This window comes from Propithecus coquereli, unplaced genomic scaffold (assembly GCF_000956105.1).
Source record: "Propithecus coquereli isolate 6110/MARCELLA unplaced genomic scaffold, Pcoq_1.0 Scaffold18, whole genome shotgun sequence".
Taxonomy (NCBI): domain Eukaryota; kingdom Metazoa; phylum Chordata; class Mammalia; order Primates; family Indriidae; genus Propithecus; species Propithecus coquereli.
The window spans coordinates 507624-523888 of NW_012142745.1; the positions used below are offsets into that span (position 1 = coordinate 507624).

At 55.0% G+C, this 16265-nt stretch overlaps 1 protein-coding gene across 1 annotated transcript in view; it reads left to right on the forward strand.

The window, feature by feature from the left end:
- Positions 1–358: 358 nt before the first annotated feature.
- The window catches only part of VIL1 (villin 1), a 19239-nt gene continuing 3332 nt past the window's right edge, over positions 359–16265 (forward strand). The window contains exons 1-18 of the mRNA XM_012642596.1: positions 359–466; positions 898–972; positions 1796–1992; positions 2947–3055; positions 3203–3313; positions 4674–4876; positions 4967–5045; positions 5207–5305; positions 6063–6216; positions 6885–6985; positions 7074–7211; positions 7748–7906; positions 8635–8814; positions 9394–9539; positions 10567–10711; positions 11214–11402; positions 12770–12838; positions 13925–14065. Of these exons, the coding sequence (XP_012498050.1) occupies positions 392–466; positions 898–972; positions 1796–1992; positions 2947–3055; positions 3203–3313; positions 4674–4876; positions 4967–5045; positions 5207–5305; positions 6063–6216; positions 6885–6985; positions 7074–7211; positions 7748–7906; positions 8635–8814; positions 9394–9539; positions 10567–10711; positions 11214–11402; positions 12770–12838; positions 13925–14065 (2370 nt within the window). The 5' untranslated portion in view covers positions 359–391. The remainder of the gene's footprint in view (positions 467–897; positions 973–1795; positions 1993–2946; positions 3056–3202; positions 3314–4673; positions 4877–4966; positions 5046–5206; positions 5306–6062; positions 6217–6884; positions 6986–7073; positions 7212–7747; positions 7907–8634; positions 8815–9393; positions 9540–10566; positions 10712–11213; positions 11403–12769; positions 12839–13924; positions 14066–16265) is intronic.

Genomic DNA, 16265 nt, shown 5'->3' on the forward strand with positions numbered 1-16265 from the left:
AAAAAAATCTGTATAATTTTTTTAATCAAGTGTGGCCTTGATAAAACATTTTCAAAAGGGGAATTTATTTGGGGCTAGATACAGAAGAGCCTTGAGTGCCAGGCTGAGGAGTGGGGCCTTCAGTCGGCGGGTGCAGGGAGTCCGGGCAGACTCTGGAGCAAGAATGTCAAGTTCAGAGCTGGGTGGGAAGGCTGGAGGCAGGGCCCTCGGGGATCAGAAGCTAGACTGGGGCGCCAACTGCCCTCCTCCCCCCAGCCCCCGAGCCTGCCACCTCCCAGCACTATTGGGAGATCTCTAGAGCCACCCAGCTGGAGGGGCAGCACCTGGAACCTGGGTGCTTCCACCCCCTCGGCCCTGCTCCCACGTGCCCTCACTCCTAGGCTCGCTCACCATGACCGAACTGAATGCCCAAGTCAAAGGCTCTCTCAACACCACCACCCCGGGGCTGCAGATATGGAGGATTGAGGTGAGCCCTGCCTGGGCGTGGGGGGCTCGCGGGCCTGGGTGGAGTGCGGGAAGGCAGAGTCCTGGGCTTGCTCTTGTTTTCCTGCAGTCCTGCCTGTTGCCCTCACCTCCCACATCATCCACACCCCCTGCCCTGCCTTCCCTACCTTTCCTTTCCCTCCATCTCTTCCTCATCTGTCTTTCATCCTTCTTCTGCACGTCCTCCATCCTCCTCCTCACTTGCCTCTTCCTTTCCCTCCTTCTGTTTCCCTTCTCCTGCCCCTTGCGCACATTTTCCTTCTTACCTCTTCCTTTCCTCTCCTTTCCTTCCTGGGCCCTGCTCTTTTTCTTCGTGCCCTCCTCACACCCATTCCCCTGGTCACCCTCCTCCTCCTAGGCCTCGGGAGTCCTGCATGGTCCAGCAGCCCCCTCTGACCTTCTTTCTCTTCTTAGGCCATGAAGATGGTGCCTGTTCCTTCCAGCACCTTTGGGACCTTCTTTGATGGTGACTGCTACGTAGTCCTGGCTGTGAGTGGGCGCCGGCCGGACAGGGGCCGAGCAGAGAGCGCAGCCCACTGAGGAGACGCAGCCTGGGGAGAGCAGGGGAGGGCTGGCCTGGCTTCTCCCCGAGACAGGATTTACTGGGTGTGCCCAGGTGCCCAGCCTTGTGGTCGCTCTACAGGGTCAGAGGCTCTCCCTGCCGTAGAGCCGGCTGAGCTCCCAGCTGAGACGACCTTCTGTGGATTCAGTCTTAGGGGACCTCCTGAGCTGGTGCCATGTTGCCCTAACTTGAGTCCATGTTTCCAAAATCCATAGTAATCTTTATGTCACCTTGATTTTCACCACACCCTGGTACCACTTATGCTGTTAAGGCATTTGTATTTTTATTTTTCTTTATATTGACTCACTTTTAAATTTTAAATATATTTATTTAAGACTATAACTCTACACATTGCTGTAAATGGAAGGCAGTGCCATGCATCACACCTAGAAAGCAGCTGTAAAATACTCACACAAAAATTTCACGTACTACATTTGCTTGTACACCACCTGATCACCTCGTGGACCTCTCATGGTCCACTCGCTTCACTCTGGGAAAAGCTGCTTTAGTCCAAGCAAGTCATTTCCGAGAGGAGGCGAGTGAGGCCCAGAGAGCGGAAGCACTTGCCCCAGGTCTCAGAGTCAGTGGCAGGGCTGGGCCCCGACTCAGGGCTCCCAACCGCCAGCCAGTGCAGTTCCCCTGTGCCGGGCTCACCTGTGTTCCCAGATGGCGCACGTGCGGGAGGTCACAGGGAGTGGGAGGGGCTATGGGAGCCCAGGGCCCCGGGAACACTGGACCCCCTCTCCCTAGATCCACAAGACGGGCAACAACCTGTCCTATGACATCCACTACTGGATCGGCCAGGACTCGTCACAGGATGAGCAGGGGGCAGCTGCCATCTACACCACACAGATGGACGACTACCTGAAGGGCCGGGCTGTCCAGCACCGTGAGGTCCAGGGCAATGAGAGCGACACCTTCCGAGGCTACTTCAAGCAGGGCATGGTGTAGGGAGGGGCGCACTACGGCTGGGGGGGATGCGTATTAGCGGTGGGATGGGGAGGTCAGGGCCCAACCCAGCGCAGGGAGAAGACCTGGGCAGTGGAGGTGACCTGGGCCCGGGAAGGGAACCTGAGGCTATGTGGGGAGCTGCAAGGGGGACCCTCATGGGATTTTGGTGATTTTTCTTTCCTTTTCCACCCCCCACCCTTATTTCTGCCACTGCTTTGTGCTTGGTCCAGACACTGTTCTGAAATCCTGTAACCCTCATGCATCGGTTCCCATTGGAGTGCCCTGGAGAGCTCAGTACCTAAGCAACCCTCCTCTGGCCCACAGGCCGATGGCCGCCTCGTCCTCTCTAAAGCAGGGCTAGCACAGTAAAACCCAGGCTGCCGGCTCTTCCGCACAAGTTGAAGTTCCGGCCCCCTGGCTTTTCCCCGGAAACACACGCTCTGGAGCTGAGTTGCTCCTGACCTGTAGGAGAGTTAGCCATAGCCCCCCGCTTTTGTCTTGCTCCCCTGTCCCACACTACGGCAGTAGTCCACTCCTGTGGGCATTCGAGTGGCACCTCTCCCTTCTTTTCTTCCACTTCATTCCCCTGCCCTCGGGGCCCTGTCCCTATCCACGTTGGCCACTCTCCGCGTGCCACCACCCCATCTTGGCAGGGCCCTCCACAGGGCAGGCACTAGGGTGAGGTGAGTGAGGATCTAGGGTGCAGACTTGTGGGAGGCTCTCACCGTCAGGGTCCTGCAAAGGCAAGCGCAGGCCGACCTTGCACTTGTAGGACCCTGACACTGGTGCCTCCGTAAGGTCTGCACCCCAAGTGCCTCGTCCACTTCACCTAGTGCCCGCCTGACCGTCAGATGCCCCCACTGGCAGCCAGGCAGCCCAGGACCTGGAAGGGCAGGGGCCTGGTACACCTCCCAGCCCCCTCCCTTGGGTCAGCTCACCTCTCCTCTCAGGATCCAGAAAGGGGGCGTAGCTTCCGGCATGAAGCACGTGGAGACCAACTCCTACGACGTTCGGCGGCTGCTGCACGTCAAGGGCAAGAGGAACGTGGTGGCTGGAGAGGTGGGCAGGCCCCAGTGGGGCAGTGGCTGGGGCTCTGAGGCCCCACTAAGAACAGAGGGCAGGGGCTGAGGAGGGAGGAGGGGCAGGATGGTGGATGACGAGTGGGCTCTTATTGGGGGCTGAGCCTCCTCCCCCATGGCTCCCCAGGTGGAGATGTCCTGGAAGAGTTTCAACCTAGGAGATGTTTTCCTCCTGGACCTCGGGAAGCTCATCATCCAGTGGAACGGGCCGGAGAGTAACCGCATGGAGAGACTCAGGGTAAACCACCTGTGCGCCACACCCTCAAATCCCAGCCTGCCCCCACCTGCTCCTGCCCAGACTGGCCCCAGCCCAGGCCTCTGGCCCCTGACTGTTGGCGACGGTGTGTTTGAAGGTGGAGCTGTCTCCCTGTGCATGGGAAAGGCACACATGTTGGAGTTTGCATGTGTGTACTTGCAGCTGATCCACTGAGATGGAAAGAGTTCCTGCAGTGCAGCAGACCCCGTGCCAAGCTCTGGGACTCAGGGGTGAATGAAATGGGCAGAGCCCTGCCCTTGCTCTGGCCTCCAGCGGGCTGTCCCGGGGTGGGGGGCGGGGGAGACAGATGTAAAGGGAATAACTGGAGAAGTATACGGGAGGGATGGCCAGCCGCCGGGAGCTCAGGGGAGGCTCTGGGACACGGGGGAGTGGGGAGGAGCTGGCCCTAAGGCAGGAAAGAGGGTGGCCGGCCAGGGTCTCCCAGTGAAGCAGGAGCAGCAGAGCAAGTTGGGTGGGTCTCACAGGGGCAGGCTGTGTGGCCAGAAGGCTGTGCAAGCAGGTTGGGATTTATTCTCAGTGCCAGGGGGGCCATTGAAGGTCATTGTGACTTCTGAGTAGGGATGGGGCAGGGGAGAGACCAAGGGAAGCGGGGACCCCCTGCAGCCATCTAGGGGAAGCCCAGGGGCAGCGCCCAGGCCGGCCTTGGGAGGTGGAATCCACCAGAAGTACTTGTGTGTTGGAAGAGGGAGAAGGGAGAGAGAAGGGAGGCCAAACTCAAACCAGGGGAATGGTCAGAGTCCCATTCCTGAGGTGGGAAAGATCAGAAAGCCACAGACTTGGGGGGAAAACAGAGCGTTCCATTGTGGTCACCTTAAAATGAGGCTGTCTTCCTGGAACTGGGACAAACAAGTTGGGAGAGAGCTGGGCTGAGACAGAAATTTGGGCATCTGCAATCTCCAGAGGCCCTAGCCTCGGAGAGACAGCCTGGGGGGAGTGGAGAGACAGGCGACCCGGGATTCAAAGGCAGGAACTGGGACAGTAGTCGGGCGCGCGTGACAGTGTGTGGTGTGCGTGTGTGTGTGAGTGCGCGTGCGTCAGCTCTTGTCCAAAACTGTGAAGTCAAAAATCACAAATGTCAAACACGGTCAAAGCTGCAGGCCCGGCAAGCCGGCCCACGGGGAATGCTGCTGTCCCTGCCGCTTTTCCCCGGGTTTCCTCACGCGCCTGAAAAGCTCAGCCCCTGTGAGGGGGAAAGCTGGGCAGGTGCCTCGGCCCTTGTGGCTGCTGTGGGTGAGCTGGGGCTTGCCTGGTGGGGCGTAGGGTGGCAGGCATTGCCTTGTCCCTCGCCAGCCTTCATGGGCCACTGGGGGCCTTCCTGCAGGGCATGACCCTGGCCAAGGAGATCCGAGACCAGGAGCGAGGCGGGCGCACCTACGTGGGCGTGGTGGACGGGGAGGACGAATCTGCATCCCCGCAGCTGATGGAGGTGATGAAGCACGTGCTGGGCCAGCGCGGGGAGCTGAAGGCAGCCGTGCCTGACACCGTGGTGGAGCCGGCACTCAAGGCTACCCTCAAGTTGTACCAGTGAGTGTGCGGCAGGATCTTCCCGGGGCTGGGGAGCCAGTCTGAGGGGCTTGGGTCCCTCCCCACCTATGCCTGGCCTTTGTCCTGCAGTGTGTCTGACTCGACGGGGAAACTGGTGGTTCGGGAAATTGCCACACGGCCACTCACACAGGACCTGCTCAGTCACGAGGTGAGAGGATCTGGAGGCCCCCAGCCCACAGCAGCCACCTCTCCCCAAGCAGGAGAAATTCCAGGGCACTGGGAGGGAAAGAGGCTTTTTCGCACGTGAGGCTGCTCCAGCGCGCCACCCCAGCACCTGACTCTCGGCTGGGTCTTTCCTGCCCACGCTAGGACTGTTACATCCTGGACCAGGGAGGCCTGAAGATCTACGTGTGGAGGGGGAAGAACGCCAGCAAGGAGGAGAAGCAGGGCGCCATGAGCCAGGCGCTGGTAGAGATGGGGCCGGGATGAGGGCCAGAGCCGGGGGAGGTGAAGCAGGCAGCAGCAGGGGAGGGCAGGAGGGCTCAAGCCAGAGCACAGCAACAGGCAGAGGCCAGGGAGGACTGGGAGAGGCCGTTCTGTAGCCATTTGGGGGCTTCTCCGCATCCCAGGGAGCCAACCACCAGGCAACCCTGGGGCCTCCTCAGGATGGGGGCTCTCAGCTCCCTGCATTCGAGCTGGGTTTAGAGAGGGGAGGGAGAAATAGAGGCTGGCCTTTCTACAAAAGGGGATTGGGTCAGCTGGAGGCCTGGGCCAAGTCAGAGTTTGGGGTCATTGCTGGGGCTGGAGTTAGTAACCCTAACCAGCTTGGGGCTGGTGTTGGGTTGGGGCATGGGCTCAGGGTTATAGTTGAGGGCTGGGCATTAGAGTTAGCATTGAGGTGGGGTCAGGCTAGGGGCCAGATTTGGCCTTGGGATTGGGATCAGAGTTAGGTTTGGGGTCAGCCTCATGTTAGATTTAGGGTTGAGGCCAGAATAAGGCTTGAGGCCAGTGTTAGGTTTGAGATGGTGTCTGTTTTGACCTTAAGGTTGGGGTGAGAGTAGGGTTAGGTTTGGGGTGAGCATTGGGATTGGGGTTGGGTTAAGGTTTGGGACCAGAGGTAGGTTTGTTGGTGGGTCTGGTTGGTGTTAGAGCCAGGCTTTGGGCTACCCTGGGGGTGAGGGCTGGGGGAGGGACATGGCCTCCAGCAACTCCCTTCTCTTCCCAGAACTTTATCAAAGCCAAGCAGTACCCAGAAAGCACACAGATAGAGGTGCAGAACGATGGGGCAGAGTCAGCCGTCTTTCAGCAGCTCTTCCAGAAGTGGACCGTGCCCGGCCGGACCTCAGGCCTGGGCAAAACCCACACCGTGGGCTCCGTGGGTGAGGGCCAAGGCCATGGCAGAGGGGGAGCTGGGATCCAGGGGCTGGGCCGGGAGAACACCTTGGCTTCCACCCTCCTTCCCTGACGTGCCTCCTCCATGCACTCGTACCCTGGCTCTGGGCTTCTCCTGGTGGGGTGGGGACAAGAGGGAACATGGACAAACTCGAGTTGTTCACAAAATAGGAGCTGAGAATGACCTGCCTTTCATTTGGGATGGGGTCAGGCCTCCCTGGGAAGCGAATGGCTTCCGTGTCTCAGCAGACAATATTTGCTGAGGGCAGGCCCGGTGCCAGGCGCTTGGGAGGATAAGAGGAGAATATGCACCCTCATCGTTGTCGTGGAGCTCACTGTTGAGCTTGAAATCTGAATGCTGCAGGGGTCAGGATGGGGGAGGTCAACAAAACTAAATCCTTGTTCTTGTCCCTCTCCTGGCTTCCCCAGGAGACACTGATGAAGCAGCAGCCTTAGGGGCGAGGAGATATGGTTCTGTGTTGTAGTTCTGCCATTCTCTCTCTGTGTGACCTTGGGTAGCCTGCTGAATCTCTCTAGCCTTGCTTTCCTCGTCTGTAAAGTGGGTCTAAGAATTGTAGCCACCACTCAGGGCTGTTGTGAGGACCTGGAGGACCTCAGCTGCTGACAGTTGCTGTCATGATTCCCCCCACTCCAGCCAAGGTGGAGCAGGTGAAGTTTGATGCCACGTCCATGCATGTCCAGCCTCAGGTAGCTGCCCAGCAGAAGATGGTAGACGACGGGAGTGGAGAGGTGCAGGTGTGTGAGGGGAGGGAGGCCCGTGCTGGGTGGAGCAGGGCTGGTGGAGCCCATCCTGGACTTCACACCGCCCTGACACTGGCCCCAGGTGTGGCGCATTGAAAACCTAGAGCTGGTGCCTGTGGACTCCAAGTGGCTAGGCCACTTCTTCGGGGGTGACTGTTACCTGCTGCTCTACACCTATCTCATTGGCGAGAAGAAGCACTACCTGCTCTACATTTGGCAGGTCAGGCCCCACCCTGTCCCACCCAGAGCACAGCCAACTCAGCTTCCCCTTCCACCTACTCCTGCCAAATGGCCATCATCCTTGGGTTGAATACCTCTGGGGATGGGGAGCTCAGCTCCTCAAGAGGCAGCCCATTCTATCTTAGGACTGCTTCGGCTGTGAGACCCTACTAAGTACCCCCATTCACAATCTTTTTCCTTTCATTCCTTCTGCACGCTCTGTTCACCTACTCTGCCTTTGGGTTTCCATGTCTAGATGTGAGGGAGCGGGGAGATGGGTGCTTCCCTGAGGAAGGAGGAGAGGAGGTTTGGGGTCAAGCCTGGGGTTGCAGGTGGGTCAGGGCTGGGCTAGGGCTGGGGTCAGAATTGAGGTGTGGGTCAGGCTGGGATTTTGGCTGTGTCCAGAGTCGGGTTTGGTGGGGAAACAGTTGGGTTTGGGGCTGGGTCAGAACTGGGGATGAAATTGTTGCCGAGGCTGAGGATGGGGTCAGGATTGGGGGCTGACCCATCGCCTGCCTTCCCTCCTGCTCATCCCAGGGCAGCCATGCCAGCCAGGATGAAATCGCCGCCTCGGCCTATCAAGCCGTCATCCTGGACCGGAAGTATAATGATGAACCGGTTCAGATCCGGGTTCCAATGGGCAAGGAGCCGCCCCACCTCATGGCCATCTTCAAGGGTCAAATGGTGGTCTACCAGGTGTGGCTGCTGGACTGAGGCACCTGGCAGTATGCACTGAGGAGGGGTGGGAGTCCAGGAGACGGGGAAGGGGGCTGTGGTGGGGGCGGGGCAGAGGGTAAAGCCCATTCTTCATAGCAGAGGGCCATCAAAGGCTCCATCACCTATGTGGAATTAGTAACAGGAACAACCATTTGGTTACTTTAGAAATACGTGGAATGAGCCCTCGCCACGTGCAAATACGTCTGCCCTCCACTCCCCAACTCCTTGAATTTTCTGCCTGAAAAAGGAAGTTATTTTGGCTCAATTTGCCTAAATGAAGCCCATGGGCAAACTGCATGGGTGCCTTCCAACAAAATGAAGTAGACATCACGTGCAGTCATTTAAGCAATAATCTACTTCTGGAGCATCTACTCAGCACATAGTCCTTTGCAATTCGCCCAGCGAGGAGAAGATGGCACACCATTGTGCCGGAGCAGTGAACTAACAGTCTGAGGCACTGTGTGGTTAAATGCTAGAAATAAAAGTTGAGTCAAGAGGGGAGTGTGAATACAGTCATCTGGGATTGCCCATAGAGGTCCTCAGGGAAGGGGACTTAGCCTGGTGATGGTATCAGAGGACCCAGAGGGGCAGACAGACTCCGCCCAACCTCTCCTCCTCTGGTTCTCTTTGTGCCCCTCTCCTGCCCCATTGTTTTCTGGACTAAGTTCTTCCTGCTCTGTCTGCCTGCCTTCTCCCCACACCTGCAGGGAGGCACCTCCCGAGCCAACAACTTGGAGCCTATGCCCTCCACACGGCTGTTCCAGGTCCGGGGAACCAGTGCCAACAACACCAAGGCCTTTGAGGTCCTAGCCCGGGCCAGTTCCCTCAACTCCAATGATGTCTTCATCCTCAGGACCCAGTCCTGCTGCTACCTATGGTGTGGGAAGGTGTGTGCAGGGCCTAGAGGTCTCCCCATCCCCAAGTGGGTCTCGGAACCACGCAGTCTCAGAGCTGGCTGACTGAATCCTGCCTGCTCCATTCCCAGCTGCCTCTGTGGCCCAGTCTCCCTCCTCCGTAGCTCTGGGTCTGTCTCTCTGCCCCATCTCTGACCATCCTCAGATTCTCTGCCTCTATGTCTGAATCATCTCTGTTGTTCTGTGTGTCTCTGGCCACCCCTGTCTGCCCCAGGGTTGGTGTGTCTTTATGTCTTGGGCTTTCTCTCACTATCTGTGCCTGTCGCTGCCTCTCCCTTTGTCTCTGCAAGGAGGACTCACAGCTTCTTGGAGTCCTTCTCCCACCCTCTAAGAGGAGTGTAGACTCCCTTGTCTCTTCTGCTAGTCTTTGGAGTGTCAAGGGCAGGAGAGGATGGGAAAACTGTCCCTGCATTGGCTGTGTATTCAGGGTCCTGATCCAGGAGAGTCCTTGCAGACCCTGGAACTTTGGGCAGCGAATGTAGCAGAAGAATGGGGATGGGATGGCACCAGAAATGGTCTCCCCCAGCTTGGCCGACCCCCCCTTTTTCCCAGGGCTGTAGTGGGGATGAGCGAGAGATGGCCAAGATGGTTGCTGACATCATTTCCCGGACTGAGAAGCAAGTGGTGGTGGAAGGGCAGGAGCCAGACAACTTCTGGATGGCCCTGGGCGGGAAGGCCCCCTATGCCAACAGCAAGAGGTAACTCTCGCTGCAGCTCACCTGCAGAGGCTGCAGCATCTCCACCTCCATACCTAGAGCCTGCAGCAGGCACGGATTGAGGACTCTGTGCACCAGGCACTGTGCCAGGCCCCCAGAGCTATAAGATGAACAAGAGGCAGCCCATGCCCTTGAAGTTTCTTGGCACAGGAGTTGTGTCTGTGCTGCTCACCATGGTATGCGAGGGCCCGGAGGGGTATTTCCTTGGCAAAGGGAGTCCATAGCCACAGGAGGCAGCTCAAAGAGAGGGACAGGGCTATAGGCTTGCCCTTCAGGAAGAACATGCCAGAGCCCAGTCCCTGCCTTTAGGTGTTGACACAGACCTGGGACGCTGAGGAGCACCAGCCACCTCTTTCAGATGATTTTTCTTTTTCTTTTTCTGAGGCAGAGTCTTGCTCTGTTGCCCAGGCTAGAGTGCTGTGGCATCAGTTTAGCTCACAGCAACCTCTAACTCCTGAGTTCAAGCAATCCTCTTGCCTCAACCTCCCGAGTAGCTGGGACTACAGGCATGCGCCACGGCGCCCGGCTAAGTTTTTTTTTATTTTTAGTAGAGATGGGGTCTCACTCTCACTCAGGTTGGTCTCGAACTCCTGAGCTCAAGCCATCCTCCCGCCTTGGCCTCCCAGAGTGCTAGGATTACAGGCATGAGCCGCCGCGCCCGGCCTCAAATGATTTTTCTAAAGAATATCCATGATCCACTATTCCCCAGTTCAAAAGCAAAAGGGCAGGTGCTACAGTAGCAGCAGGAGGGATAGAGGAAAGATATCAGGAAGAACTTCCTAACAGGGCTATGGAAGAGCAACTGGAATGCATGTCTGGAAAAGCAGTGGGAATTTCTCCCTTAGAGCACTCTTGGGACAAAAGGGGACCCTTTTGTCAATCATAAGACAAAGCATTTGCTAGGACATGGCCTTTTCATGCCAGAGTCCCCCCCTCAGAGTTCTATGTCCTTGATTCTCCTTTCCCCTCACCTTTCTCCTGCCAACACCACCTTCTCTCCATCCTGTAGACTGCAGGAAGAAAACCTAGTCATCACCCCAAGGCTCTTTGAATGTTCCAACAAGACCGGGCGCTTCCTGGCCACAGAGATCCCCGACTTTAATCAGGATGACTTGGAAGAGGACGATGTGTTCCTGCTAGATGTCTGGGACGAGGTAGGACGGAGGGCCTGGGGAACCCCTCATCACCCATTTCCAATCCCCAGGGCCAAGAAAGAGTGGCTTTAGGGTTAGGTAAGTGTCAGCATTTTCTTGGCCCTCATGTACTGTCTCCCTGGGAATGGTACGAACACCAGGAGCCTAAGAAAAAGAAGGAAAGTGGGGAGGAATGTGCTCAGAGGGAACGCGGGGCAGGCAGAACTTTTCTCTCCCAAAGTCCTATGTATTTCATGTGGCAGCAGGAGTCATTTTGAGAATCCTGGGCTCTGGAGAGACTGGAAGTCACACATATTTGTAGAATATCCAAGTAGAGGGCATCTGTCCAACCTCCTCATTTCCCAGCTGCAAAATCAAGGCCAGTGGGGCCTGTCCTGGGTCATTTGGCTGGGTAGTGGCAGGGTCAGGGCTCCACTGTTGGACATTTGGAATGAACTGAGGCAGAGACCCGTGGGCTGGGGAGCACAGGAAGGACTGACTGAGCTCCCGGGATGTGCGACAGATTTTCTTCTGGATCGGGAAGCACGCCAATGAGGAGGAAAAGAAGGCCGCAGCCACCACTGTGCAGGAATACATCAAGACCCATCCCAGTGGCCGTGACCTTGAGACCCCCATCATTGTGGTGAAGCAGGGCTATGAGCCCCCCACCTTCACGGGCTGGTTCCTTGCTTGGGACCCCTTCAAGTGGAGTGTGAGTAGTCCCAGCACGTCCTTCTCTAGGTGGCTTCTTTGTGGCACACCCCTGAAGGCAGGGCCGACTCCCACAGGCCTTTCTTGTCCCTTTGGGATATCCGACTTGCTTATTTATAAAGGGGTTACCAGGGGGCTCAGAATAAAAAGGCTGCAGTAAGACCATGATGCCATCTGTTGAGAGAGAGGGAAGAAGTCTATCAAAAACCAAGGCTAACTACAGTGCCTTGTCTGTGTGCTGTACTTAGCTCAAAACTGCTGGGTTTTATAGGTTAGAGCTGTACTGACTATTTAAAATTAAACAAAATGAAAATTCAGTTCTTCACTAGCCAAAATTTAAGTGCTCAGCAGCCACACGTGGTCTGTGGCTACCGTATTGGACAGCGCAGGTAGGGAACATTCTCATCCCCGCAGCAACCTTCTATGAGACGGCGCCAGTGGCTCCCGCCAGCTGAAAGGAAATACGTCAGTTCTAAAGGACAGACAAATGGCTTTCAGGCACTAAATTCTAAGCAAAATGGGTCTACGTGCTGTCCTTACCTGAGAGACCGTGCGTCAGGCTTCCACAGATGTTTCCTGAACACAGAGGGGAGTGGAGGGCGGGTCCTCAGAATGAGCTGTAGGAAAGGTTTTCTGAAGAAAGGAGAAATGCCAAGGTAGACTGAGCCTGTCCTGATGGCCCCAGGTACTCTGAATTGGCACAAGAGATGAGCTGTTTTTTTTTTTTAATTCTTTGGCTCATGGGCTGGTGGAGTCAAACAAATGTCAAGGCAGCAAATCTAGACTCCAGATCTTCCCCAGCCCACTTCAGTGCCTCGAGTCAGTAACCCTGGTAGCCCCTTCCTCGCCTCAAGTCTGCGCTGGCTTCTGTCTCAGTCTCATTCATTCAGCATAATGGAACTCCTGGTGTGCCACGCTCGGTGCCGGCCCGGGCATATGGAGATGGGGCTTCTCAGGGAGCCATGGTCCCTTCGCTCCTCAGCGGCAGGGCTCCCTCCAGGCTCAGGGAGGAGCCCACCTGGTCCCCAGAGTCTGCACAACGTAGGCAGGTTCTGGACGCTGCCTGTGGCTGCTTACACTGGTCTCTGTGGGTGGGAAAGATCGTATTCCTCTCCATCCCCATGCCAGGCTGAGCAGGGGCCAATAAACAGCCTGCCCTTCCCCTTCTGTTCCGGCAGCCCCTTGGGTCTCCATCCCCACCATTCGACTTCCTCTTTCAGGGAACCCTCTCCAGCCTCAGCCTGAGCTGCCTCTTTTCCTTCACACCACCAGGCTCCAGAGCAGCCTTCTTTCCACTCCTGAGGGAAAATGGCCCTTTGTCCCCTCTGCTGAGACCCAGGTTTAATCTGTTATTTACTTTATATGCAGAATGCCAAATCCTATGAGGACCTGAAGGCAGAGCTGAACAACTCTCCGGACTGGAGCCAGATCAGCGCTGTGAGTCTGGGCCAGGGCGGCTGGGCCCTGCAGTGGTCAGCTGCAGTCAGACCTGTGGGAGCTGAGAATTCTCCAGAGAAGACGCCAGTGTCCTGTGCTTTCCTCCCCATTTCTCCCTACTTCTCATGGAAGTTCTTCTTGCTGTTTAACTCCAATGGCTCTAGCAGTTTTGTTTCTTCCATTTCCTAGTGAAATTTTATCATGCATACAAGTCTGGGTGATGGGAGGCATATTAAAATGCAGATTCCAAGGCCCCATTCCCAAAGATTCTGGTTTGTAGACTTTGGGTTAGCACCCAGGAATCTGCCTGTTTTAAATAAAAGGTGTAGGTAATTTGATATAGTTAAGTCCATGGACTACACTTTTTTGAGAAATAATGATTTCTCTACACGCTGTCACCCTTGGGATCCCTTCTCCAGGGAGAATAATTGCAACTCCTTCGATCTTGCAGTGAGTTAACAGAAATGTATTGAGCCTGTAGGCCTGGGATATGGGAATATGAAATCAAAGCCTTTCCTTTGAGAAGTTCACAGGCTTACAGGGGAAACAAGACAGAGCTAACTCTGCAGAAATGTACCCAGAACCTGAGAGCAGTTTCACCAACACATTGGGGTAATCAACAGGTTTAGAACCCAGTAGCACTCCATAAACCCTTCCTGGTGGACTGACAGTGCAGATTGGCAAGTATAGATAGGTCAAGGCTAAGAGAATTTGTGGATGACAATTTCATAATGGATAAGAGAGAGGGGGTCATAAATATCCATGCTAGATCTCAAACTCTGGGGGAAGCCACAAAGAAGTTAATAAGTCGTTGACAAAATAGTCATTTTGCACCAACTGACTTTGGTCTGATACAGAGTACTAAGCTGTTAGCTCATGGGTCCCCCCCAGTGTGTTGTGTTCTTATGAGTGTGTGTGTGTGTGTGTGTGTGTGTGTGTGTGTGTGTGTGTGTTGGGGTGGGATGGGTCATGGGAGGCTTCTTGAAGGTGTTGCCCTAGAACCACTGTTAACTTCAGAGAGAAAGGCAGCCTGGGAGGTAGCCACATACCAACTAAAGTGACCAGTGGTTTCCTTTTCTTCCCTAGGAGATCATAAGCTCCAAAGTGGTTATGTTCAATGCCAACAGCGACCTCAGTGCTGGGCCTCTGCCCATCTTCCCCCTGGAGCAGCTGGTGAACAAGCCTGTGGAGGAGCTCCCTAAGGGTGTGGACCCCAGCAGGAGAGAGGTGGGTCAGACTCTTGAAAGAGGACAAAGAAGACGTGGCTTGTCTCTTTGTTGGTCAACCCTAGTTGACCCTCAGATGGGGCCCTGCAGGTGATTAGGTGCTGAGGATGCCTGGTGAACAAGATAGACTGGGTCCTGCCATCATGCTAGTTTACATCCCTGCGGAGAGAGATCAGAGAAGCCTGATTACACTATCGTTTAATTTCAGGGCTGATAAATGCCAGAGAGGTGAAGTACAGGGGCCAAGAAGAGTATTACAAAGAAGAGCTTGATTTAGTCACCTTCTGAAAGGTGAATAGGAATTACTGAGGCGAAGTGAGTTATTCCCGGAGAAGGGACAGCAAACGTGAAGCCAGAGGCAGGGAATAAGCAGTGGGGTGAAGCCGCAAGGTGGCCAGAGTGGCAGCGGTGTTGAGAGCTGGGAGGGAGGCAGGGCTGAGCCGGGCAGGACCTTCTACCCCACGCTAAGGATTGTATTGTCTATCCTGAAAGTAAAGGGTAGCCATTATGGTTGAAGCAGGGGAGTGACAGTCAGATTTACATTTGAAAAAGATCACTAGAGCTGCTCAGTGTAGAATAGACTAGGAGGTGGCAAGAGCAGCCATAGGGAGACCAGTTAGGAAAGTGTTACTGCTGTCAGGCTGAGAGATAGGTGGGAACCTAGACTCGGTAATGATGGAGAGGGTGGAGAGGAGATGGCTTCAAGAAGTAGTTAGGAAGTGAAATCAATGACATATGTTGATTACTGGATAAAGAGTGCAAGAGAGAGGGGAAAATAGTGTCATCCTCCGACATAGAAAACCCTGGGTCAGACTGAGCTTGGGGGTGGGGCAATCATGAATTTAGTGGTAGCTACATCCTTTGAGGCACCTGGAAGACATCCAGGTTGACACACATGTTCGGTGAGCAGGCAATTCAGAGGAACACCGGGGCAAAGATCTGAATCCATCTGGTAACTGCAGCGTAAGGCCTGCATGGATCACTTGGGGAGGGAGCACAGCAGGGAGAGCTTGTTAAAAGCGCTTTCTAATATTCATTCTCACTTTGTGAAGATCCAAAATAGACTTCAAGTCTAGCTTAGGGATGTTGAAAGGAGAGAAAATTTACTCTGTGTATAGTCATAAAGAAGTCTTACAAATGCATTAAGGAATCTGCAGAAGAGAGATACGTAGTTTCTTCTAGAACATCAAAGTCTGCTAAGGGTTTGGGCTTGATGTGTGTATAAGTGTATTGTTCTCAGAACATTTCAGTCCTGCCTTTTACCTTGGAGAGCACGTGCATGTATTCTCTCCTGGATCCTCCAACTGTGAAGTGGCTGGAAGGCTAGGAGACACCTGTGTTTTCATTGTAACATTGGGATGATCCCAGTGTGAGTGACAAGCTTAGCCCAGCTCCTGGTACACAGAAGGTACTCTGCAAATGAAAGCTCTTACTATCATCGCCTGTTCTACACCTGAGAAAACAGGTCTAGAGAGAGAAAGTGACTTGCCTAATGTCACATAACTAGTTAATTGCAAAGCCAGAGCAAGAACCAGCTCTTCTGAGTCCCACAGTTACCATCATGTCATGAGGCATAAAGGAAGTATTTCTGAAGCAAAGGGCAGCCAATGCTGTTGAACCAGAGGATTGACAGGAGGCTGAGATGGATTGCTAATTTTGAATGGAACAGACAGACTCGGTGTCAAGGCAGCCCCACCATGGTAGAAGCAGTCAAAGAAGGCTTAGATTCCTTTTAAAAAATCAGTTGTCTATTGCTGATTTTTTATCACGAGAGTAGCGTACCTTCTTTTGGGAGAGCTGAGAATTCAGTGCCAAGTGGGGAAGGTAGGAGAGGTTGTCAGGCCTCTCTGGCTGCTCCAGACTTGGAAGGCGAGTGCCAGTGACAACAGTGGAGTGGTGGGTCTGGTTGCAGGCAGCAGCAAGAGGGTAATCTAAGTGTTTGAGTACTGGGGAGTAAACCACGTGGAGGCGGATGCGGTCATGGGTGAGGCTGGTAATCAGCTGGCAGGATGACAGGGTTCAAGAACAGGACAATGGAAAGATATACGTCCACTGGGATGGGCAGTCCCTGCTATCTAGCGTGAGGGGTCAGAGTCCAGCAGTCTTGACAAAGTTGAGGAGCCAGACTGGCTGGACCAGAGAGGGCACCGTGGAGCCACTTGAAGAGACATAGCAGCAGCCACAGCTGTGATGAACCGGGG